The 21,015-nt window shown below is 40.3% G+C and overlaps 1 protein-coding gene across 1 annotated transcript; it reads left to right on the top strand.

The window, feature by feature from the left end:
- Window positions 1–430: 430 nt before the first annotated feature.
- On the top strand, window positions 431–18,881 carry hdlbpa (high density lipoprotein binding protein a). Its single transcript, XM_040040013.1, has 28 exons — window positions 431–555; window positions 4,219–4,290; window positions 8,597–8,711; window positions 8,802–8,968; window positions 10,577–10,792; window positions 10,878–11,084; window positions 11,198–11,413; window positions 11,625–11,831; window positions 11,921–12,028; window positions 12,111–12,215; window positions 12,506–12,584; window positions 12,666–12,805; window positions 12,885–12,989; window positions 13,131–13,244; window positions 13,354–13,440; window positions 13,534–13,665; window positions 13,793–14,011; window positions 14,325–14,546; window positions 14,646–14,864; window positions 14,949–15,087; window positions 15,316–15,467; window positions 15,547–15,651; window positions 15,735–15,869; window positions 16,158–16,301; window positions 16,425–16,604; window positions 16,883–16,999; window positions 17,085–17,225; window positions 17,335–18,881. The coding sequence occupies exons 3-28, from the start codon at window positions 8,636–8,638 to the stop codon at window positions 17,422–17,424; spliced, it is 3,822 nt and encodes a 1,273-aa protein (XP_039895947.1). The 5' UTR covers window positions 431–555; window positions 4,219–4,290; window positions 8,597–8,635; the 3' UTR covers window positions 17,425–18,881.
- Window positions 18,882–21,015: the final 2,134 nt, after the last annotated feature.

Here is a 21,015-nt window from a genome sequence, read left to right as displayed (position 1 = left end):
TAAGGGACCACTCTGTGCTACCTGAGATAAAGAAGACTACAAAAAACGTGTGTATTTTATGTTTGAGTGAATTAATATTAATGAGTTATGGCAATTTTCCTTTGGGGAAGGTCAAAACCTCTTTGGTAGGTCCCCAATTATTTTATATGTAAGAAACACTTATGAGTTAAATGTTATACTGATCACTTACTTAAAAGCCCTGTTTATTTCATATTTAAATGTGATATTGATAATAACAAATGAATTTGTAGTTGTTATTTCATTTTATTAATTTATATTTTACTTTAGCGGGACTTTGAACTGTTTAGAAGAGAGGACAACTTTAATCCCGTTTTTTATCACATGATTTTCTTGCTCAGTGTGATCAAAGTTCAGAACTTGTACTGCTGGAGATGAGAAGAAGTTATTTGTAACCAGACTCTCTGGAGTGACGTTGGAGGACGTGATTGGTGGGCGGTTCTGGTATATATCCGTCCGGCTTCCATCCCACCTTCTCGCCAGTGGAATTTCATCTCAGCTTCTGCACCTTCAGGGCAGACGAGAACATAAAAATAAGTAAGTACTTTTTAGTTTCCTCCTGAACGTGACTATATCCTCTTTACACATGACTTCAGTTTTTTATGTCATAGCTGTGCTCGTTAAAAGCGGACAGTTTTCCCGTGAACCCAGATCGTTATAGCGTGCTCTGGCCTGACTCCGTGTCATTTCTCCCGTGCTCAGCTGTATGCCTACGTGGACTTAGCCAGCTAGAAGAACCAACTGTATTCGAAGCTAACATTAGCACGCTAGCTAAAGGCTCTCAGTTCAACTAGTTTTAACGAGCTCAGCAGTGTTGGCTAAAACATATAAAAACGACACCACATCGGGTTGAGAATGTGTTCAGAGTTACGGTACTGTTTTAGTTGTTGATTCGCTGCCATCTTAATGCTGTTAGCTGTTTTGAGGCACAGCCTGAAGTTGTGTGTGGGTCTCGTTGAGCTAACTTCACCATTAGCTGAGGGGCTACGTGTCACACGCCGCATTCAAAGTTTTTAGCAAGTTTGCTAACCAGCTAAGGGTTTGGATTCAGTAATCCGTGACTCACTGATTATCCCGGTGAATATCCCACCTCAGATAGGAGACCCATATATTTACAGTAACCCCGACAGTAGGGACAGTGTTAGTTTGTCTCGATCTCTTACATTTTTTTTTTAATGGTTGACCAATGTTAGCCAAATGACGGCAGCTAGCATTAACTAAAATGTGTCGTTGGCAGCTGTCAGCTTTTGGTTAACTTGATATCGTGTTAGCTGGCAGTCACACTAACCAGCCTCTTAAATCCTTAATCTGGGATTGGGGTATAATGTCATAAAGGCTCGAAGGTTGTCATGCTGAAGCTAATGGGAGTTTAACTAGCAAAGGCGAGCCAGGCACTCTGAACTTGTTAGCAGTTCGTTAGTACAAGTTGTCTCCAATACGTAACGTAAAATGTCATTTAGCTGCATTACACTGGTTTAAACTAGTAATAAGTCTAATTAATGGTTGCCACAGCTGTACCCGTGGCATGTTTATTTAATGTTCTGGGGTCTCTCTGGTGAATGCTCTCCACTTACTCTCTTATTTTGGTTTTAGGCTACACATTTTTCTTTCCTTGTGTGTTTTTTTTTTTTTTTTTTTTTTTTTTTTTTAAAAGAAAAAAACAGCCTCTTAAATTCTTTATCTTGTATAATTGCATTAATAAACATTATTACATTGCACAGGCTCTGCTGGAAGAAGCGGTTCACTTGTATGGTTTTAATATTGACTGTGTTATAGTGTGTAGTAAAAAAAAAAAGAAAGAATTTGCTGATATCTCGGAGGAGAAGGCAAAGTAATTTTTCCTGACAGTTGAGGAATTTGCATGTTTCATTTCAAGCAACGGATGTATACTGTGGTTACATGTGAAGAGGTGACGGCTCCAGGACAACTTCAAGTATAAAAAGAATCTCTCATTGCTTAGCACTGTAAATATGTGGCCACCGTCTGGGTCACTATCCTGTTTCTGGACCCCCCTTTTCTTTCCTTTTCTTTTTTTGAGCAGACTTTTTACTCTGGAATTGCCAAAGTTGTGCCAAAACACACTTGCGCTTTAGTGCTGTGGCAGCTATTTGTTGAACAAAACTGCTAATCAAAAGGCCTCTGGCCTTTCAAGGGCAAGTATCATATCATATCAGGCCAGGTCTTTCTTTCTTTTCCAAGGAAAATTTGTTCAAAGAAAAGGGTTTCCTGAATCCTGTTGCCATTCTGGAGTGCTCTCCATAGTGCATATAGGCTGGTCCTATACCTGCTTACCTCCAGTAGATGATTTAAAAAAGATAATAGTGGTGTCCTGATACACAAAGTGACGATATCATGAGCATGCCTTAAACATTTGTTATTTCTAAGAACCACTTTATGGCTGTGTAGAAGCCTATAGAAAAACAAGTCCTTTCTGTGTGGCATTTGTAAATGCCTGTTGACTTTACTGTGGATAATTTCGGATCATACTGAAACTGAACATTTTGTAAATGATATTGTAAATTATGGCATCTGAAGCAATCAGACTTCCAATTTATTTTAATTATTAAATGGTAAATTAATAAATGGCGACTACAAATTTAACTTACCCTGTTTACATAAGAACTCTGCCAAATCAACCATGTGGAGCTATCCGCTGGGGCGATCCTTTGTGGGGAAAAAAGGAAGCAGACAAAAGTATCTTTCGTTTGCATAGCGTCCAGACTATGCTTTCAGGCTCTTGGAAATACTCCTGACACTGGTTTAGTTTATAAACTGAACAGATAGAAGCTGAGACATTTTGAAGACATTCCTCAAATACCCATGTTGGATTGGGTCTGATTAGTTTGAGCATGCACCAAGACATCATTGGTAGGCTCACTTGCATTTGTAATTGCATCCTTATTGCTTGGTACTCCCACCCACTGAGATGCCGTCCTCTGACATGTCGTCCCGTTTGCTTTGCAACAAGTCAGCCAAAGTTTTCCTCCGCCCTGACCGCCTTATGCTGGTGTTGCTTTCAGAGAAGTGTATTCCTTTTCAGTTCCACCTTATTGTTTCTTCACACAAAGAAATCTCAGGTCTTTTTGCCAATGCGGTTCCTTTTTCCTCTTCCTTATGGTTTTTCTATGAGCAGCCAAACCTCTGCACCCTGTAACACCAGCACGTGAATGGTCAATTAGATAAATGTACAGGCGTTTTTTTTTTTGGGGGGGACTCTTTATTAGAAACTGTTTTGGGCTTGTGATTTGTCTTCCAAATAAAAACATAAGTGCTAAGCTTTATTAACAGCAGCTGTACACGGCCATTCTATCACTAGTCGCTTTAATAATATTAATGAGAACAGGCCACACGTTGTCACTTCTGCCAACGCTAACAAATGGAGCTAGAAACCTACTTTTTAGTGCATCTTCTTATAATATTGGGCTTTCCAAAGAAAGTGCCTGGCAGATCGTACACCTCTTCCCAAACAACACTCGTTGAGTTAATAACGTTCGTCCTATGGGAGTCTGTCCACACCTCAGTGGAAAATTTGACTGTTTCCAAGGGTTGTTGAGCAAGTGAGGAAATCTGTGACATCAAACTAGCGAAATGAATCCCAAGTGTTTCTGAGACCTCAGCACAGCCATGTCAATAAGGTCATTTAATGCGAATCGTTCACTGTGTGCTTTTACAGGCTCTTGCATGAGAGCGTGATAGCCTGGTTACCTGGCTCACACACAGCAGCTTCATCACTTGCCAGCTCTGTCCTTTTTGTACGACAAGGCAGCGTCCTGATTATGAAAGCCAGATGCTTGTTGAGGAGAGCGAGCTCCAGCGGCAGCTATGCTTTACTGCTGTTCACTAATGCATTTCTTGGCATCTGCTTTATCTGAACACTTCGTAATTTACCATTTGGTTTCAGCCATGAGTTGGCAGTGTTTATCTTACCGGGCTCATCAGAACCACAACTATAACAAAATGTGCAATTAGGCCTGACGAGTGGATATGTCTGTGAAGCATGAGTATGTTTTTTCTTTTTCCTTATATTGGCTCTGTTTGTAATCAGTATCCACTATTACTGTGCAATTTAATGATCTACATTTTAAATGCAGGTCATGGTGTAAGACTCATACACAGAAGTGAAAACATGGTTTTCTTTGTGGATTTAAACTGAGGTCCCAGATTTTTTTAACAGTAGTCTTTTCTTTTTCTGCTTTCTAGGCAAAAGCTGGCAGGCTGACGGGAGCTTTCATCTTTACAGGACGGATTATCTGGTAACTGACCATTTAGCTGGTAAGTTTGTACAGATTTTATATTGGCACTTACTTTTGCCAACATAACATTAAGTCTTCTTTTTTCTTTTTCTTCTTTTTCTTTTTAAGTTATTTAGCAGGAAAAAGACAGTTACTCAAATATTCACTGATTAGTGAGTAATTATGGCCTCCAACAAAATGATACATCGTCATGAACTTAGAATTAATGCATTAAAAATGCATCGGCGCAGGCCCTGGTTTGTGGAAGCAGCCAGGTTTCGCCTCAATTTTTAATACGGTAGTGCTGTTCTACCTAATCACTTGTGTATAAACAGCTGCCACATACATGGTACAACTAGTTTAATTTAACAATCGCAAATACATTTTTCAAACCATAATAAGCCTTTAAGTTTTGTACATGTATTTTGTATCTGTCCTCCCGCATTTCCTTAACCTCCTCACTTCAAGCCCCATCTCCTGAACTGTGTCAGGGTTCTAACACAAATGTGCAAAAATATGCTTATTTATTCATAATGTCGTCGTAATTACTAGTTATCAGATTAGATATACGATCCTCTCATCTCCGTTTAGCTGATAATGAGACTGCTAAACAGTAGCTGGTTTTAAGTTAACATTATGGCAGCTAGCATGAGTCCTTAAAAATCACACTCTCCCTCTGATAAACGGTTTGATCACCAGTGTTGGGAAGGTTACTTTTAAAATGTATTCCATTACAGAATACAGAATACATGCCCCAAAATGTATTCTGTAACGTATTCCGTTACGTTACTCAATGACAGTAACGTATTCTGAATACTTTGGATTACTTAATATATTATCATGCTTTTTACAACAACGTGAATGTACTATTGCTGTGTGATTTATTACTGTTACTGAAGGTCCGCGACTCCGAACTGTAGTAAAGGGACTTCTGACTAATACGGCGGGGTCCCTGTCGGCTCGTAGCCGAAAAATAGCTTTACTTTGTTGTGTGGGTCAACTTTTCTTGCGAGAGACAGAGAGAGGCGTTGAAAGACTGCTCCAACGAAACTTATTGTTTTCGGAGGAAAACACGAACGTACAGTCGAGTCTTAATAGCTTATTTACAACTGGGCTCGTCAGGCTCTCTTCTTGGCTGAAGTGGTTATTATTATATTTACATGCTTCCAGCTCCCGTTTTTCCTCGATGACAACTCGTACCTTTCCACTCCCCTTTTTCTCCCTCCTCGCGCTCACAGACCCATAACGTGTATGGCAGTCCATTCTCCCTGCAACACGGACTACACTGCCCATGATGCTACATTCTTTAGAGCTATGCTTGTAGCATTCTGCCTGTTAGCTTAGCAGAACAACAACAACAACAACAACAACGAAAAGGCGCTCTCTCACCCAGGAAACACACAGTCGCAGAGAGAGAGAGAGAGAGCGTCGCCCTGTAACCATGGTAACCGTAACGCTGCCGCCTGGAACAACAGAACGTAGCTGTCAAACAAAACCCAAACAGTCCTGACCCGCGACAAAATGAAACAGGAAAGTACCGCAGTGTAATCCATTTATTTCAACAAAGTAACTGTATTCTGAATACCACCTTTTTAAACGGTAACTGTAACGGAATACAGTTACTCATATTTTGTATTTTAAATACGTAACGGCGGTACATGTATTCCGTTACTCCCCAAACACTGTTGATCACATTCTCACATTATAGGAGTTTATTCGGTAACAGTCCAGGTCCAACAATTTTGGCTGTTTAGTTAGGATCTCCTAAACAACTCACCTCAGTATCCTTATCATCAGACTCTTTTTAGTTTTACAGCCTCACCCAGAGTAAATAGACATGGACACCCATCATATTGACAATCAAAGTAAACAGCAGACTGACCGCCTACGCTCGTTACAGATGAACGGCAGCCAGAGTTGCTTGTCATACAATATACATTAATATAAATAACACAAATATACAGTGAAATAACTGTGAGAATTAAAAGATTTTTATCCTGCACAAAAAGCAAACTGGTACAAGATGTGTTACTGAAATGTCCATTAAATAGAAGTGTGTTTTACATGACATGGCTCAATATTACAACTTATAGTCCACATTTTGAGGATTGTGAGACAATAAAATGCCCTTAATGCTTGACCTGGGCTTTTACACCCCCCCCCCAGTGACAACTAGGATAGGCTCCAGCTAAATCTGAAGTGGATAACTGGCTAACAAAATGTTTTTGGTTTTTTTTTGTTTTTTTCTTTTCTTTCTTCCTTCCCTTCATGGATAACTTTGGATTTGGATCACTGGTGCTTTAAATTTTTTTGCAGTGAAACACTTCAAAGTTACCTGACAGCTTCACTTAAAATAAGTTTTCAGGCCAAGAATGATCAGTTGTAACCGTAAAGAGATTTAATTTATAGTGCCGCTAATGAGCAGTGGGCACGAGAAGTTTATGCAGTCTGACAAGGAGGAGGCCCCACTGCAAGGGTGTTCATAGAGCAGCTAAACACACAGCCACATGGAAGCAAATTTCCCACAATTTACAGATCGATGACAAAACAAAGTCAGGATGTAGTCTTTATGCTTTCAGATGAATTTCAGTCACGCTTGGGAGGGAAACTCCTCACTGAAGCAACTTGCATTCCTGTGCTTTGGCTAGAATTTATGTTTGTCTACAAAGCAAGAAGAACGAGGTGATGGCTTTAGCTGATATCAAGTTTCATCATTGATGGTTAAACCGAACTGACCTGTAGTTGGAACACAGAGTGCAGTTGTTGTTGTTTTTAATGGAACTCTATCATCAACTTTGTTTATAATTCAGAAAGCCGAAACATCAACAAGATCAATTAATTTCATTTTGTTTTTTTAAAATAACTGTTATAGATAAGCGGATTGGCCTTGTGGTTTCTTTCTTGGAAAGAATTATTGGTTCAAAGATCCTAGACGGGGCTGCTGAGCTTTATGTTGGCGGATTTTTGCTTTAATCCTATCCAGCGTGGACATGCAGAGGGGTCAGTGGGGTAAAATCCTCTTAACCTTGCAGCCTTGTCACTTGGCTACATTTCTTAGAATAGAACTGGAGAAGATGGTTGAACAGAGTTCCTGTTGGAAAAACAAAATGTGCTGTAGCTGCAGCCCCGCCCACACCACCGCTCTGCTAGGACGTAATCTCTTCAGTTACTCCCCACTTAGACTCGGCATACATTAGCAAAGTGCTGACGTGTGAATGTGATGAGTGACTATTCTGTCGCACATGGCTTTCTCTGATAAATGTAGATTAGATAAAGGTGAACATCCCAAAGTCCGTGTGTGATAAGCTTGTTTAGCACATTAAACTGTGCTTGTGACACTTTCACCACTTGAAACAAGGGCCTTGCTAAAATTGCCTGTGAGTGCATGCAAAACTCAATTTCTTGGTTAAACAAAGAGTGCATTATAGCTATCACTGTCACTGCTGTTATGCAAATTACATACACAGGGCTAACTAACTGGTTCAATCCAAAAAGTTACAACACTTTGCTATAAGTCTCTGGGTTTTAACGAGCATGCACTTGTATAACGTTTTCCAATACAATAACAGTATCCTAGCTTTGGGTGTCTGCTGTTAGGAGGGTTATATTAATAAGTTGTATTTATCATTGGGAGAAAGAAACAGGGATTCATTTTATTAAAAAAAAAATAAAAAAAAATGCATCAGAATAAAAATGTGCTGAATTGGTAATTATTGATACAATAAATGAAAACAGGCTGAAGATAAAAGCCATGGAAAAATAAAATTCAACTGGCTTCATTCACCTAAATTATTTGCTCTAGTCTCCTTTCAGCTCAGTGTGAGTCATAAGGCTGCAGACTGCCAGTTCACCTCACACATTTACGCTCATGGTGCTGTTATAAGTGCAGTGCAAGTTTAACACTGAACAAACATCCTTGATTACTAATCTTTTATGTAATGTTTGTCTGAAACATGACTGAATGTGAATGAGGGAGAGAGAAGCCGACTCGTCAAAGCTTTTCAGCTAACTCAGCCAATTTGAACTAGAGTAAAGGAAACAAACAAACTTCAGCACACAGAAAAGTTATTGTAGCAGGTTATTCTAGCTGCTACGGTTGACACAGGACGAAGTAAAAACAGAACGACAGAGAACTGAGCGACCTCCATTTCGAGCATCAGCTCTGTCCATCCTTAATTTCTACAAATCAAGCAGAAAGAAATCCGACGACATCTCTTGTATGAACGAGGTGAATTTGAGAAAAAGCTCAAAATGAGCAGACTACGTCTCCTTTGAGACTTATATATATTTTCTTGCTATGTGTACTGTTACTAAGCTTGTGAAGATGACGTAAGCTCTTCTTTTAGTGGCACACTCGGACTCCGTGTTAACGTGGGATTTCGACCATGAGCTCAGTCGCTGTACTTACGCAGGAAACCTTCAATGCGCACCGCAGTGGGCTTTTGCCAGAGCAGGGTGGTGGTGAGTATTTGGACATAAGACTCTATGGCCTGTAAAATGCAAGCCGAGCCACAAGTGGCTTCATGGTGTATGTCTTTCCTATGTGCACAGCTGCTGTGGCAGGACCCAGTGCTGGAGAGGATGAGGAAGCCCTTCCTACCTACAAGGAAGCCTTCCCACCTCTCCCCGAGAAGGCGGCCCAACCTGAGGGGACCCAGGAAACTTCCAGCGCCTGGGCATCAAAGATCCGTCCTCTCAAGTCTTCGATTATCACCCAGGTACAACTTCTCCTTTGAAATAGTAATGCAGTTATAGAACTTTTTTTTTTTTTTTTTTTTTTTTTTTTTTTTGCCACAGGATCTTAATTATATGATTTGAAAGTAAATGACAAAGACATTAATTAAGAGTTTACTACATGTATTATATATTTAGAGAGATGTGTAGCAATAGGAGACTTGAATAATCAAATGACAAATATGATCCTTCCATGTAAGTGGATTGTAGTTGTGTATGTCAAAGCTAAAATGTCTGTTTCCTGCTGATGATGGATTCTTCTCCACTGGGCATGGCGGCTGTTTCTGTGTACAGGGCGACACTGGATGTTGTAAAAAGACTAACCTTTAAGAAAGGTTTTCCTCCTCGTCGTGTAATAACTGTCTCCGTATGTTCTGTGACACTAGTGGTTGGTACGAAGACAGCATGCTCTGCGACACGCAGCAGTAAACATGGTGGAATAAACAACCATAGCACAGACACATACAGCTACACAGGAAGCCTTATCAGTCATTTAGAATCAATTAAAGAAATGATTACCCATAAATAGCAGGAGATTTGTGTGACTGAAACAGTTATCTGTGGAAATTAGGCTTCTGTAAGCAAGTCAGGAGAAAAACTGACTCAAAGCTTTAAAAAGCATCAGAGGGTCAAATTTTTTTTTTTTTTTCTTGTTCTTTCCAGAAGAATCTGGATCCAGATTCTTCTGGAAAACGACTTAATTGATTAAACTTGGGGAGGAGAGAGCTTGAGCCTTATCTAATAGATGAGGTATAATGCTGTTTAAACAAATGCTATGTTTAAAGACCATTCAGAACAGTCGGTGTTGTTTGATGTACGGCCTTGATTTAAATAGTGCAGAAGCATGTGCCACTTGGCTCCCTAAATAACAATGCATTTGTTATACATCTGTTAGGCTAACGTTAGTAATGCTAGCACTGCAGATTTATTTATTTAATTTTTTTCCCTGTGCAGGTTAACGTGAGCCTGTGTTGTTATAGTCATGTTATTTACTCTTCTTCTTCTAAGCTTTCAGCAGTCTAAGCACTCCGCTGGTTGATAGGGACATCATCAGTCTTACTTCCCACTTGCCTGTTTCATAACTTGCCGTCCAAAAGAGGGTTGCTGTCGTCCGCTTCCGTCAGTGTGGGCAGCTAGCTGTGTTGACCCGATGGTTGACGGGTGTTGTACACAAAGAAAAGATGAATCATTAGTTTCCATGTCTAAATTTTTTGGTGCTGATTACTGCAGTGTTTAAATAAATCAGAGTCTACTTTAGGGTGGGGGGTGGGTGTGACTAGTGAATTAATGGATCATTATCTTTCCTTTTTTAAATAAAATGTTTAATTCATTGGCATGTTTTCAGTATGATATAAAACAGAAGGAAAAACATTTATATTTGAGAATGAGAAGGGTTTTAGTAGAAGGAACATTTTTGTGTATTTTGGTTACAGATCTTGGTGAGGATTACCAGAGCTGGTGGTGTTCTATTTGAACGCATTTGTTTACCTCACATTTTAGGTTTTCTTTGTGTCAAGCTAATCCTGTTTGTCACAGATTTTTTTATTTTTTTTTTTTTTTTTTTTTTTCTTACATGAACTATGTTTTCCTAGGTTTTCCATGTGCCGTTGGAGGAGCGCAAGTACAAGGACATCAACCAGTTTGGGGAAGGAGACCAAGCAAAGGTTTGCGTAGACATCATGCATAAGACCGGAGCTCACCTGGAACTCTCCTTAGCAAAAGATCAGGGTCTCTCCATCATGGTGTCTGGAAAGTTGGATGCCGTGATGAAGGCCCGTAAGGAGATTGTGTCCCGACTGCAGACTCAGGTTAAGAGATTTGCCTTTATTGGTTTTCTTAAATGATAAGTTGCAGACTGTGGTACCAACTTTGCCTTCTAATCTAAACCAACAGGCTTCAGCTAGTGTTGGCATCCCCAAGGAGCACCATCGTTTTGTCATTGGCAAAAACGGGGAGAAGCTTCAGGAGCTGGAGCTCAAGACTGCCACCAAAATCCAGATCCCACGACCTGACGACCTCAGCAACCAGATCAAGATCTCTGGTACCAAGGAGGGGCTGGAGAAGGCAAAGCATGAGATCCTGTTGATCTCTGCTGAGCAGGTAATTTACCACCTCACGCCAACACCTTTTTAAGGATATCTGTATATAATTTGTTCAAAGTTTGTTTTATAGCTCTTCCAAATCTGATACATTAGCAATTTTCCTCTTTTTAGGACAAGCGTGCTGTGGAGAGGGTGAACATTGAAAAAGTGTACCACCCATTCATCACCGGTGCCTACAATAAGCTAGTGGGCGAGATGATGCAAGAGACTGGTGCCCGCATCAATGTCCCCCCTCAGAGTGTGAATAAGACTGAGATCGTCATCACTGGGGAAAAGGAGCAGGTGGCCCTTGCTGTGACTAAGATCAAAAAGGTTTATGAAGACAAGGTATGCAAATAAGCACTGAGAAATTGTGTCCAGACTGCAGCAACAGTCAGATTTTCATATTTTTCTATAGCTGGTATTGCTGTTTATCATCTAGATTGACACCAGTAATCGTCCTGCCCTGCACATTGTGTTCCTTTGTCCAGATAAATGGCACAAAAAATGAAAATATTTACTTTGTGCAAAGTCCCTCACCTTCTTGTCTGTCTTGTAGAAAAAGAACACCACCACTATTGCTGTGGAGGTGAAGAAGTCTCAGCACAAATATGTGATCGGCCCCAAGGGAAACACCCTGCAGGAGATTCTGGATAGAACTGGCGTCTCAGTTGAGATCCCACCTTCTGACAGCAGCTCAGAAACTGTCATCCTTCGTGGAGAGCCGGACCGTCTGGGTCAGGCTCTTACTGAAGTTTATGCCAAGGTACATTTACCATGTGAAGACTGGTAATGTTAAGAGTTATTTAAACATATGAGAATTGAGGAGTAACGACAGCATTTTTCCTTCTACAGGCAAACAGTTACACTGTTTCCTCGGTCTCAGCTCCTTCTTGGCTTCATCGTTTCATTATTGGGAAGAAGGGCCAGAACTTGGCAAAGATCACTCAACAAATGCCCAAGGTGTGTTAAATGCTCTTAAAGTACTTGTTTAAATTTTTTTTAAACCTGCTTTTAACTTCTGTCTCATGTATTTTGAATGAAGGTGCACATTGAGTTCACTGAGGGAGAAGACAAGATCACCCTGGAGGGTCCTACCAAAGATGTGCAAATGGTGCAAGGCCAGATTGAAGCCATGGTTACAGATTTGGTAAGTGTGTTGAATCTTTAGTCACACAGAAATTTGTCAGGCTATGTTTCTCCCTGAAATTGGCTGATAGGGAAGCCTGTCACCTCCCTGTGGCCTTACACACGGTAATGAAAACTGTAAACTTCAGCGAAATTTATACACTTGTGTTGTAAATTTTTGTAAAAGGCTGTAAATGTGTTTATTTCTGCTGTAAAGTTGAACATTTTTAAATTTGAAGTCGTATCAAGTGAGAATGAGCAAACCTTAAGTGCTAGACAACAAGCTCTTCATGATTTTTGTTGTTTTGATAGGTAAGCCGAATGGACTACGCAGAGATTAGTGTGGATCCCAAATTCCACCGTCACCTGATTGGAAAAGGAGGTGTTAATAGTGAGTATATTGCTGTCAGATGCTGCTGCAACAACAACAAGGAATATTTTTCTGAAACAATGCATTTACTTATTAATTTAGTCAACCGGATCAAAGAGGTGCACAAGGTGACTGTCCGCATCCCCCCTGATAATGAAAAGAGCAACCTGATCCGCATTGAGGGGGATCCCCAGGGTGTGCAGGAAGCCAAGAAGGAGCTGCTAGAGCTTGCGTCACGCATGGTTAGTTCAAGCTTGAGTTTAGAGGCAAAATTCTGCAAATGATTTCCTGTTATGTCTCTAATTGCATGGTTTCATGTAGGAGAACGAGCGTACAAAGGACTTGATCATCGAACAACGTTTTCACAGGGCCATCATTGGCCAAAAAGGGGAGAAGATTAAGGAAGTGCGGGACAAATTCCCAGAGGTGAGCTGTAAATCATCATTGTGGTTGTTTCTGTTTTTGTTTTGTCCTTTTTTTTTTTTTTTTTTTTTTTGTCTCCCCTTCTTCTTCCCTCTGCTTTAACCTTGGAAAATTTACTCCCTTACCTCTAAATGTTTGTTCCAGGTCATCATTAACTTCCCTGACCCAGCACAGAAAAGTGACATTGTTCAACTTCGGGGCCCAAGAACTGAAGTAGAAAAATGTTCAAAGTTTATGAACAAGATAGTGGCTGAAATGGTAAATCTCAGTTTGACTTGAAGTTTAAAATGCTGTGCTAGTGTATTTGTATTTTATTGCAGCGTTGAAGTGTCATTAAGTGTTAACCTTCAGTGATTCCTTTGGTCAGGTGGAGAACAGCTATTCTGTCTCAGTCCCCATCTTCAAGCAGTTCCACAGAAACATCATTGGAAAAGGAGGGTCAAACATCAAGAAGGTACTGCACGTTTTCTGATTCTGAATTCACGTTAAATCGGCGTGTTAATTTGTTTTAAGTTTGATTTGACACCTCTATTTTTTTGCTTTGTAGATTCGAGAGGAAACGAACACCAAAATTGATCTGCCTGCTGAGAACAGCAATTCAGAGATGATTGTCATCACTGGGAAGAAGGCAAACTGTGAAGCAGCACGGACTCGGATCTTGGCCATTCAGAAGGATCTGGTAGGCACTCATTTTAGCATGTGTGGGGATTTTTTTTATTTTTATTTATTTATTTATTTATTTATTTAAACTAGGGTTGTTTTCAAATCTTGTCTTGTTTGCTTTAATAAATTGTCATGTTGTCCAGGCGAACATCTCAGAAGTGGATGTGTCCATTCCCTCGAAGCTGCACAACTCCTTGATTGGGTCGAAGGGACGTTTGGTGCGATCCATCATGGAGGAGTGTGGCGGCGTGCACATTCACTTTCCCACAGAGGGCTCAGGGATTGATAAGGTCACCATCAGAGGCCCTGCAGAGGAGGTGGAGAAAGCTAAGCAGCAGCTGCTTGCCTTGGCGGAGGAGAAGGTTTGTAAATATGTGTCTGAATTAAAGCTGAACTTTTGTTGAACTCATTGTTTTGAAGTTGTGGGGTGAAGAGAATGAGAAGGTAAAAAGGCAAAGAGCTCCTTTTGTATTAGCACATGCTGAGCATTTGTTTCGGTCATCCTTTTAGTCGCTCGCAAATGGCTAAGAAAATGTTTCTGAAGTTTGATTTGGTTAGTTATTATCCCATTATCAGGGAGTTTCAGTTGGAAAAAGACTTGAACAAAGACCTTATGTAGTTAAAAGCTACTTGTAATAAATGTCAGCCTAATTTTATCCATTTTGTTTTCCTTAGCAAACAAAGAGTCACACTGTTGAGCTGCATGCAAAACCAGAGTACCACAAATTCCTTATTGGGAAAGGTGGTGGAAACATCCGTAAGGTTCGTGACAGCACCGGCGCCAGAATCATCTTTCCCACTCCTGAGGACAAAGACCAGGAACTCATCACTGTGGTTGGCACCGAGGAAGCAGTACGGGATGCACAGAAAGAGCTGGAGGAACTCATCAAGAGTTTGGTAAGATTTCAAACGAGTTCTGTCAACAGTTAGATGAAATGAACCAACAATTCGGTTAATTTTTTTTAAAACTTCTCTCTCTCTCTTTTTTTGTTACAGGACAATGTTGTTGAGGACACTATGAACGTTGACCCCAAGCATCATCGCTACTTTGTAGCCCGCCGTGGCCAAGTCCTTAGGGACCTTGCTGATGAGTATGGTGGGGTTATGGTGAGCTTCCCCCGCACAGCTTCTCAGAGTGATAAAGTTACCCTTAAAGGAGCCAAAGAGTGTGTGGAAGCTGCCAAAAAACGCATGCAGGAGATTGTGGAGGACTTGGTTAGTAGTGTTTTGTTAAGGGAAGTCTTTCTGTTTATTCTCCTCTCTGAAATGTAACAAGCTTTTCTTCTTTTTATTTTTCAGGATGCTCAAGTGACTATGGAGTGTGTAATTTCTCAGAAGTTCCACCGTTCAATCATGGGTCCTAAGGGCTCACGGATCCAGCAGATCACTAGAGATCACAACGTGCAGATCAAGTTCCCAGAACGCGAGGACCCACAAGGTAAATATTAAAGACCTGCAGTGTGTCTATTACTTTAGTTTCTGTCTTAATATAACTTTCATTATGAGAACATTGATATTTTTATTTATTTTTAAGTAACACTTTATTTAAAAATAAATAAAATAATTGTACTTAGTTTTGAAACTGGTGGTTGATATTTTTAGCCAACAAAAAGCATTTGGGCATGTACATTTATTTATTTTTTTGAATACTCTGATTTTCTTTTAGCTGCACCTCCTGCTGAGGCTCCTGTCCAGGAGAATGGAGAAGCTGACGGTGAAGTGAAGGAGCCAGTTGATCCCAACGCACCCAAGAAGTGCGATGTGATTATAATTTCTGGACGCAAAGAGCGGTGCGAGGCTGCCATCGAAGCACTGAAGGTTGGACTTCATATTCAAGCTCAGGAATGTTAAAAAGCAACTTTTTGAAGAACTACAGCTAACTGTCTTCCTTCTTTAGGCCCTGGTTCCTGTAACTATTGAGGTGGAAGTGCCTTTTGAGCTTCATCGCTACATCATTGGACAGAAAGGAAGTGGAATTCGCAAGATGATGGAGGATTTTGAGGTGTGTTGCAGATGTCCTTATAGGAATGAAGGAGCCTTGATGTTTTACTGGATATTTGATCTGGCATCACTGTCTCTCTCCAGGTTAATATTCAAGTGCCTGCTCCTGAGCAGCAGTCTGATAAAATCGCCATCACCGGCTTGGCCAGTCTTCTCGACCGCGCCAAAGAGGGCCTCTTGGAGCGCGTCAAAGAGCTGCAGGCCGAGCAGGAGGATCGGGTTAGTATTTGCTTACTAAAATGCATCAATTGTGGCACTTGGTGTGTGTTGAGGCTGAACTATGGTGTCTTTATTTCTGTGTTGACGATTTATAGTCAAATGGTGCACTAACCTTTTCAGATTAGCTCAAAGGGCACCCTTATCATAATCCTCAAGTGAACAAAGGGCTTAATAATTAGTCTTATCTTAGGCAAACATCAGGTTGAGTAGTAGTGGGAAATGGCCAGCTGTCAGACTTTATGAAATTCCAACCCAACATTTTGCCACCTTTTCTCAAACCCTCTGCAGGCACTCAGGAGCTTCAAGCTGACCATCACTGTGGACCCCAAGTATCACCCCAAGATAATCGGCCGCAAGGGTGCCATTATTACAAACATCCGCACTGAGCATGATGTTAACATCCAGTTCCCAGAGAAGAATGATGAAAACCAGGTATGTCTATGGCTTATGGTATTAAATCGAAATGGGCTTCCTGATAATGGTGCTCGATATCGGGCCAGATGCTTGGTATAAGGGTGTTTTTGTTTTTTAATTAATTCTGCTGTGTCTCCATAGGATCAGATTACTATTACAGGGTATGAGCACAAAGCCATAGCTGCACGAGATGCCATTCAGGCCATCGTGGATGAGCTGGAAGAGATGATCTCTGAGGACATCACCCTGGACAGCAGGGTCCATGCTCGCATCATTGGCGCCCGTGGCAAGGGCATTCGCAAGATCATGGATGAGTTTAAGGTGAGGATGGTGAAACGAGAAGGTGTAGGTAGCTGCTCTACAAATCTGTGTATAATGACAGAGACAAAGAGGTGTGGGGGGGGGAAACCCCCCCCCCCCCCACACACACACACACACACACACTATCAGAAGGGAAAAGGTTAAACCTGCTAGACAGCACAGTCACAGCTGTGCTCACATACAGAAATGAATGATATTGTAATTAGTGGAATAGGTCATTCCAAATACTGCACTTTCTGTATTCTTACAAACTTTAACTTCTCTTTTAAACTCTTCAGGTTGATCTCAGGTTTCCCCAGAGTGGAGCTGCAGACCCAAACCTCGTGACAGTCACCGGTCGCCCTGAGCTTGTGGATGAAGCCATCGACCATCTCCTCAACCTGGAAGAGGAATACGTAAGCTTCCCTCTCCAGATAATGTCCAAAACAAAAAGTGCTTTGTGTGAGTTAATTGGTACTTACACAGTTTGTTTTGTGTCAGATGGCAGATGTTGTGGAAAATGAGGCAAAGATGGCTTATATGAGGCCTTCTGGCAGTAGCGCTGCTGCCGCCGACGAACAGCGTGGCCCATCCAAAGGCTTCGTGGTGAGGGAGGCTCCCTGGGCTACTTCCAATGAGAAGGTGAGGGTCTTCTAATATCAAGGTCAAAAATCTGCAAAGTGGTCACGCCCTTTTCTTTTTAAATCCTCATTTTCCTTTTTTTTTTTTTTTTTTTTTTTTTTTTCTTAAGGCCCCTGATATGAGCAGCTCTGAAGATTTCCCAAGCTTTGGAGCCCCAGTGGCAACAAAGGCCTCACCCTGGGGACCAAAGCGCTTCTAAGCCGTGCTGCTACAGACGGGCCTGAAATTAACCAACACAATCTACCCCGTTATTCTCCCCAACCCCCTCTTGACCTGGACTGACCGCTGACCCTAAAAGTCTTCAGTTCTGAGACTGTCATCCTTCTGTCTACTTATCTCGGTCTAGCCTCGCAGATTCAGTCTAAAAGTGTTCTAAGATACTGTAATTGACTTGTGAGCTCTGTTTCTGCATTAAATACTGTCTTATGCTTAAAAAAAACCAACAAAAACAAAAAAACCAACCCATTGTTACGGTGAAGTCTACAGTCTGTAAAAGACCGATGTTTAAATGTTGATTAGACAAGACATTTCATTGTGGTTTGAACTGTTATACCAAATTCAGTGGTGGCCAGACATGAGGTTCTTTTTATTTTATTTTATTTTTTTTATTTTTTTTTTTTTTTTTTTTTGAGCTGCCCTTATCTTAGTTGCCTTCGCAGGGTGGGGTGAAGCAATTGAATTGCTGCTGGTGACCTATTCAGACATGAAGCCTGAGCAGCGAGGCCAGCTGTTTCAGTATCCCACCCCTCTCCTGCCTTATTCATGTAGCTGCGTGAAAATTGTCAGTCATTAGCCCTCAAGCACACTCTAGTGGTTGTCCTCCGTCACGTCGTTCCATTTGCTTGTAACTGTGCTTCTGTGTATACGGTCAAGTAGTGGCACGTACCTTGTAGCCTTATGAATTGGTGAACTTTTCAAAGGGGGTGTGGGAGTGGAGGAAGGGTAGGGAAGGGGGCGGGGGGGTGGTTTTAGCCAGTGCAGAATGGCACCTACTCAAACTGCCAGATGCTTGGAGATCATGCCAGAACTAAACCTCTTGCAACACTAGGCCTAGAGCTCCAACGTATCCAACCTCACACTAACTGTTGGACCTATATATTTTTTTTCTTTTTTCTTTTTTTTTCTTCTTTTTTTGACATTCAAAAGTAAGTCACTCTACAAAATAAAATGACTGTGTTTGTGATCAAAACGGCAGACCATCGTGTGCCAACTACCTGTCTAGTGATGTCCTGTGTTACTCATCCTCTGTATTGGGTCAGTGTCCAGTCCTTTTGTCTTCCAGTTGCTATGCAGATTGCTCTGTTAAATAGCAATGGCCCTTTTTATTTTTAATCAGCCTTACAACTAGAAAGATACAAACCAGGTAGAGATGATGTTGAGGTGCATTTTTAATGGACAACTGGAAGGTATGTCTATTGTTTCCTCAAACTCTCGGGACAGTCCCGCCCCCCTGCCTCTCCTCCTCAATTACTAGTTTACTTTGCTCGAGTGCAGATTTAGCTTGTCAGCTGCTAATTCAGCATCTAGCATCAGCCTACCTTGGTTTCTATCCTCCTAGTATTGAATGAAAGATTATGCAAATACCATTGAAGTGAACGGTTATGGATGACACTGGAAAAGAAATTGTCCAAAAAAGTCAATAAAAATTGAAAATGCTCTGCGCTTCATCTCTTTTTTTTTTTTTTTTTTTTTTTTTTTTTTTTTTTTTTTTTTTTGCTCTCCCCCCCCCCCCTCTCTATCAAGCGGAATTTCAAATTTTTCAATGAAATCTAACACACAGAAAACACGATCAATATAATAATCTGCCCATCTATATTACTGCCATGCATGGAGACTCATCGAGATTGTTTTCTCTTTTCTAATTTGATGTCTGTGGTGATCCTTACAAGGAACAGCCATAAGATTTGTGATGCAATTTCTTAAATTCATGAGGTTAACATACTTATTCTTTAGCCACTTCTTTGTTGCCTTGGCAGTATGGGTCATGGAATGCTGGAAGACCCATCCCTAAAACTAGGTGCAATGTTAGTGAGATATTGTATTAATGAACAATAACATGACTCCTAATATTCCGAGCAAAAATCCCAGGAATTGTATCACTACTTCGGTCTTATTTTACCAAATTTAACAGTTTTAAAGTCACCAGAATTTATGTTTTTATAAATAACCTGATGAGAAATCCCTTCATTGTTGGTGTTTATCCTGTTAAAATAATGTGATGTTCAGGTCCCAGAGATGTCACAGCATATCTTTACTAGGCAGCAAAGGTGATGCAAAACTTAGTGCTCATCATGGTGTTACATAAAAACAAGCAAACAACATTAAAAAACAATTTCAACAAAAAGTGCAAAAATAAAGTCACAGAATATAGGTAAAACATTTCACATTCATCAAATAATAAGAAGATTTATTTTAAGCCACAGATTTATCAATAAGCCAAAAAAGAAAAATCCAGGCAGAAGACGAGCCTGATTATTGGTAAAAATAAAAAAATAAAAAAGACTTTTCATAACTTGTTTTGAGCTGCTATCCCATATGGTGATCCAAACCTTTAAAGTTTACCCCAAATGCCAGTTTTTAGCTTTTCTCCAGTTTATTAAAATAAAACACATCAAACTTCCAGGGTATCAGTGCTTGTTTCTATTCCTCTAATGTCATAGACATGAAACTGATGTAATTGTATTGTTGAAACTACAATACCTGTGATACTGATGAAATCAAAAGGTTATTACAGAAAAATGCTTATCAGAAATCAGGCGTTGTCGTCAGACTGTGACATAAAATGAATCTGGTTGTAATGTTTTTCTTCAGACCTGGAAATTTGATGTTGAGTTCTGACAAAAATAAACAAAAAAAAATAAGCACATTTAAAACGTTTGGCCTGTAGTTTGGAAAACACTCATTTTATGAGGGCAAAATTTTGTCCTCATAGTATGAACTAATGCAAAAAACGGGCTGACTCTGAGGGGGTCAGGTGGGAAATGGAACCATCTTTGTAGTCCTTACTCTTTTCTGAGTCTGGGCAAATGTGTGAAACAGCACCCCCTGGGTTGTAAAGGCTGATAAAAATCAAATGGCCTCAAACGAGAGTAGGGTTGAATTGATGAATTGTAGCAAGGTGAGTTCATAAGCATTAAATAAATAAGAATAATATAGTTACAGTTGAGGTCAGTCTATAACTGTGGATGGGAAGGTCTTGGGACGGAGCGGTCACACTTTACCTGAAACAAGCCTGGAATTGTTAGCTAGCTAACATCAGCGTTCTGTTTGCTAACAAAAGCTTTGGACAACTTCCAGCTGTATCGAGTTTAATTTTTTTTAAATTTATTTTCAATAAAATCGTCGGACGTAACATAGTGTGGATCCTTCCTCATGAAAGACACAAAAGTGGACGGGACATCAATAAAGTGAGTAAAAGTATCTCTTCTCAGTTTGTGGTCACCTGGTCACACCTGTGGCTGAGTGTGAATTTAACTACGTCTGTTTATTTGTTATTGTTCGTATCACACGTCTTCATTGGGTTTTAGTAATATGCTGACGGTAATTTGTGATTTAAGCCAGAACACAGTGTATTAAAAAAAAAAAAGCTTTAAGAAAGCAGAAACAAACAAACAAACAAACCCAAAATATAATGACAACACAAAACAGCTCAAGTTGGTAAAAAAAAAAAAAAAAGAGAAAAAGAAATACTAGGAAGTAGTGAAATAAAATAAATAAAAATTAAATAAAAAAATTAAATAAAATACAACTAAAAGTCAGGGGAGTGGTTGAATGTGTTATAATAAGGAGC

Source organism: Simochromis diagramma, unplaced genomic scaffold, assembly GCF_900408965.1.
Source record: "Simochromis diagramma unplaced genomic scaffold, fSimDia1.1 OVJJ01000026.1, whole genome shotgun sequence".
In the NCBI taxonomy this organism is placed as follows: domain Eukaryota; kingdom Metazoa; phylum Chordata; class Actinopteri; order Cichliformes; family Cichlidae; genus Simochromis; species Simochromis diagramma.
The sequence above is the reverse complement of the archived record's forward strand: the minus strand, read 5'-3'. Positions and strand labels throughout refer to the sequence as shown.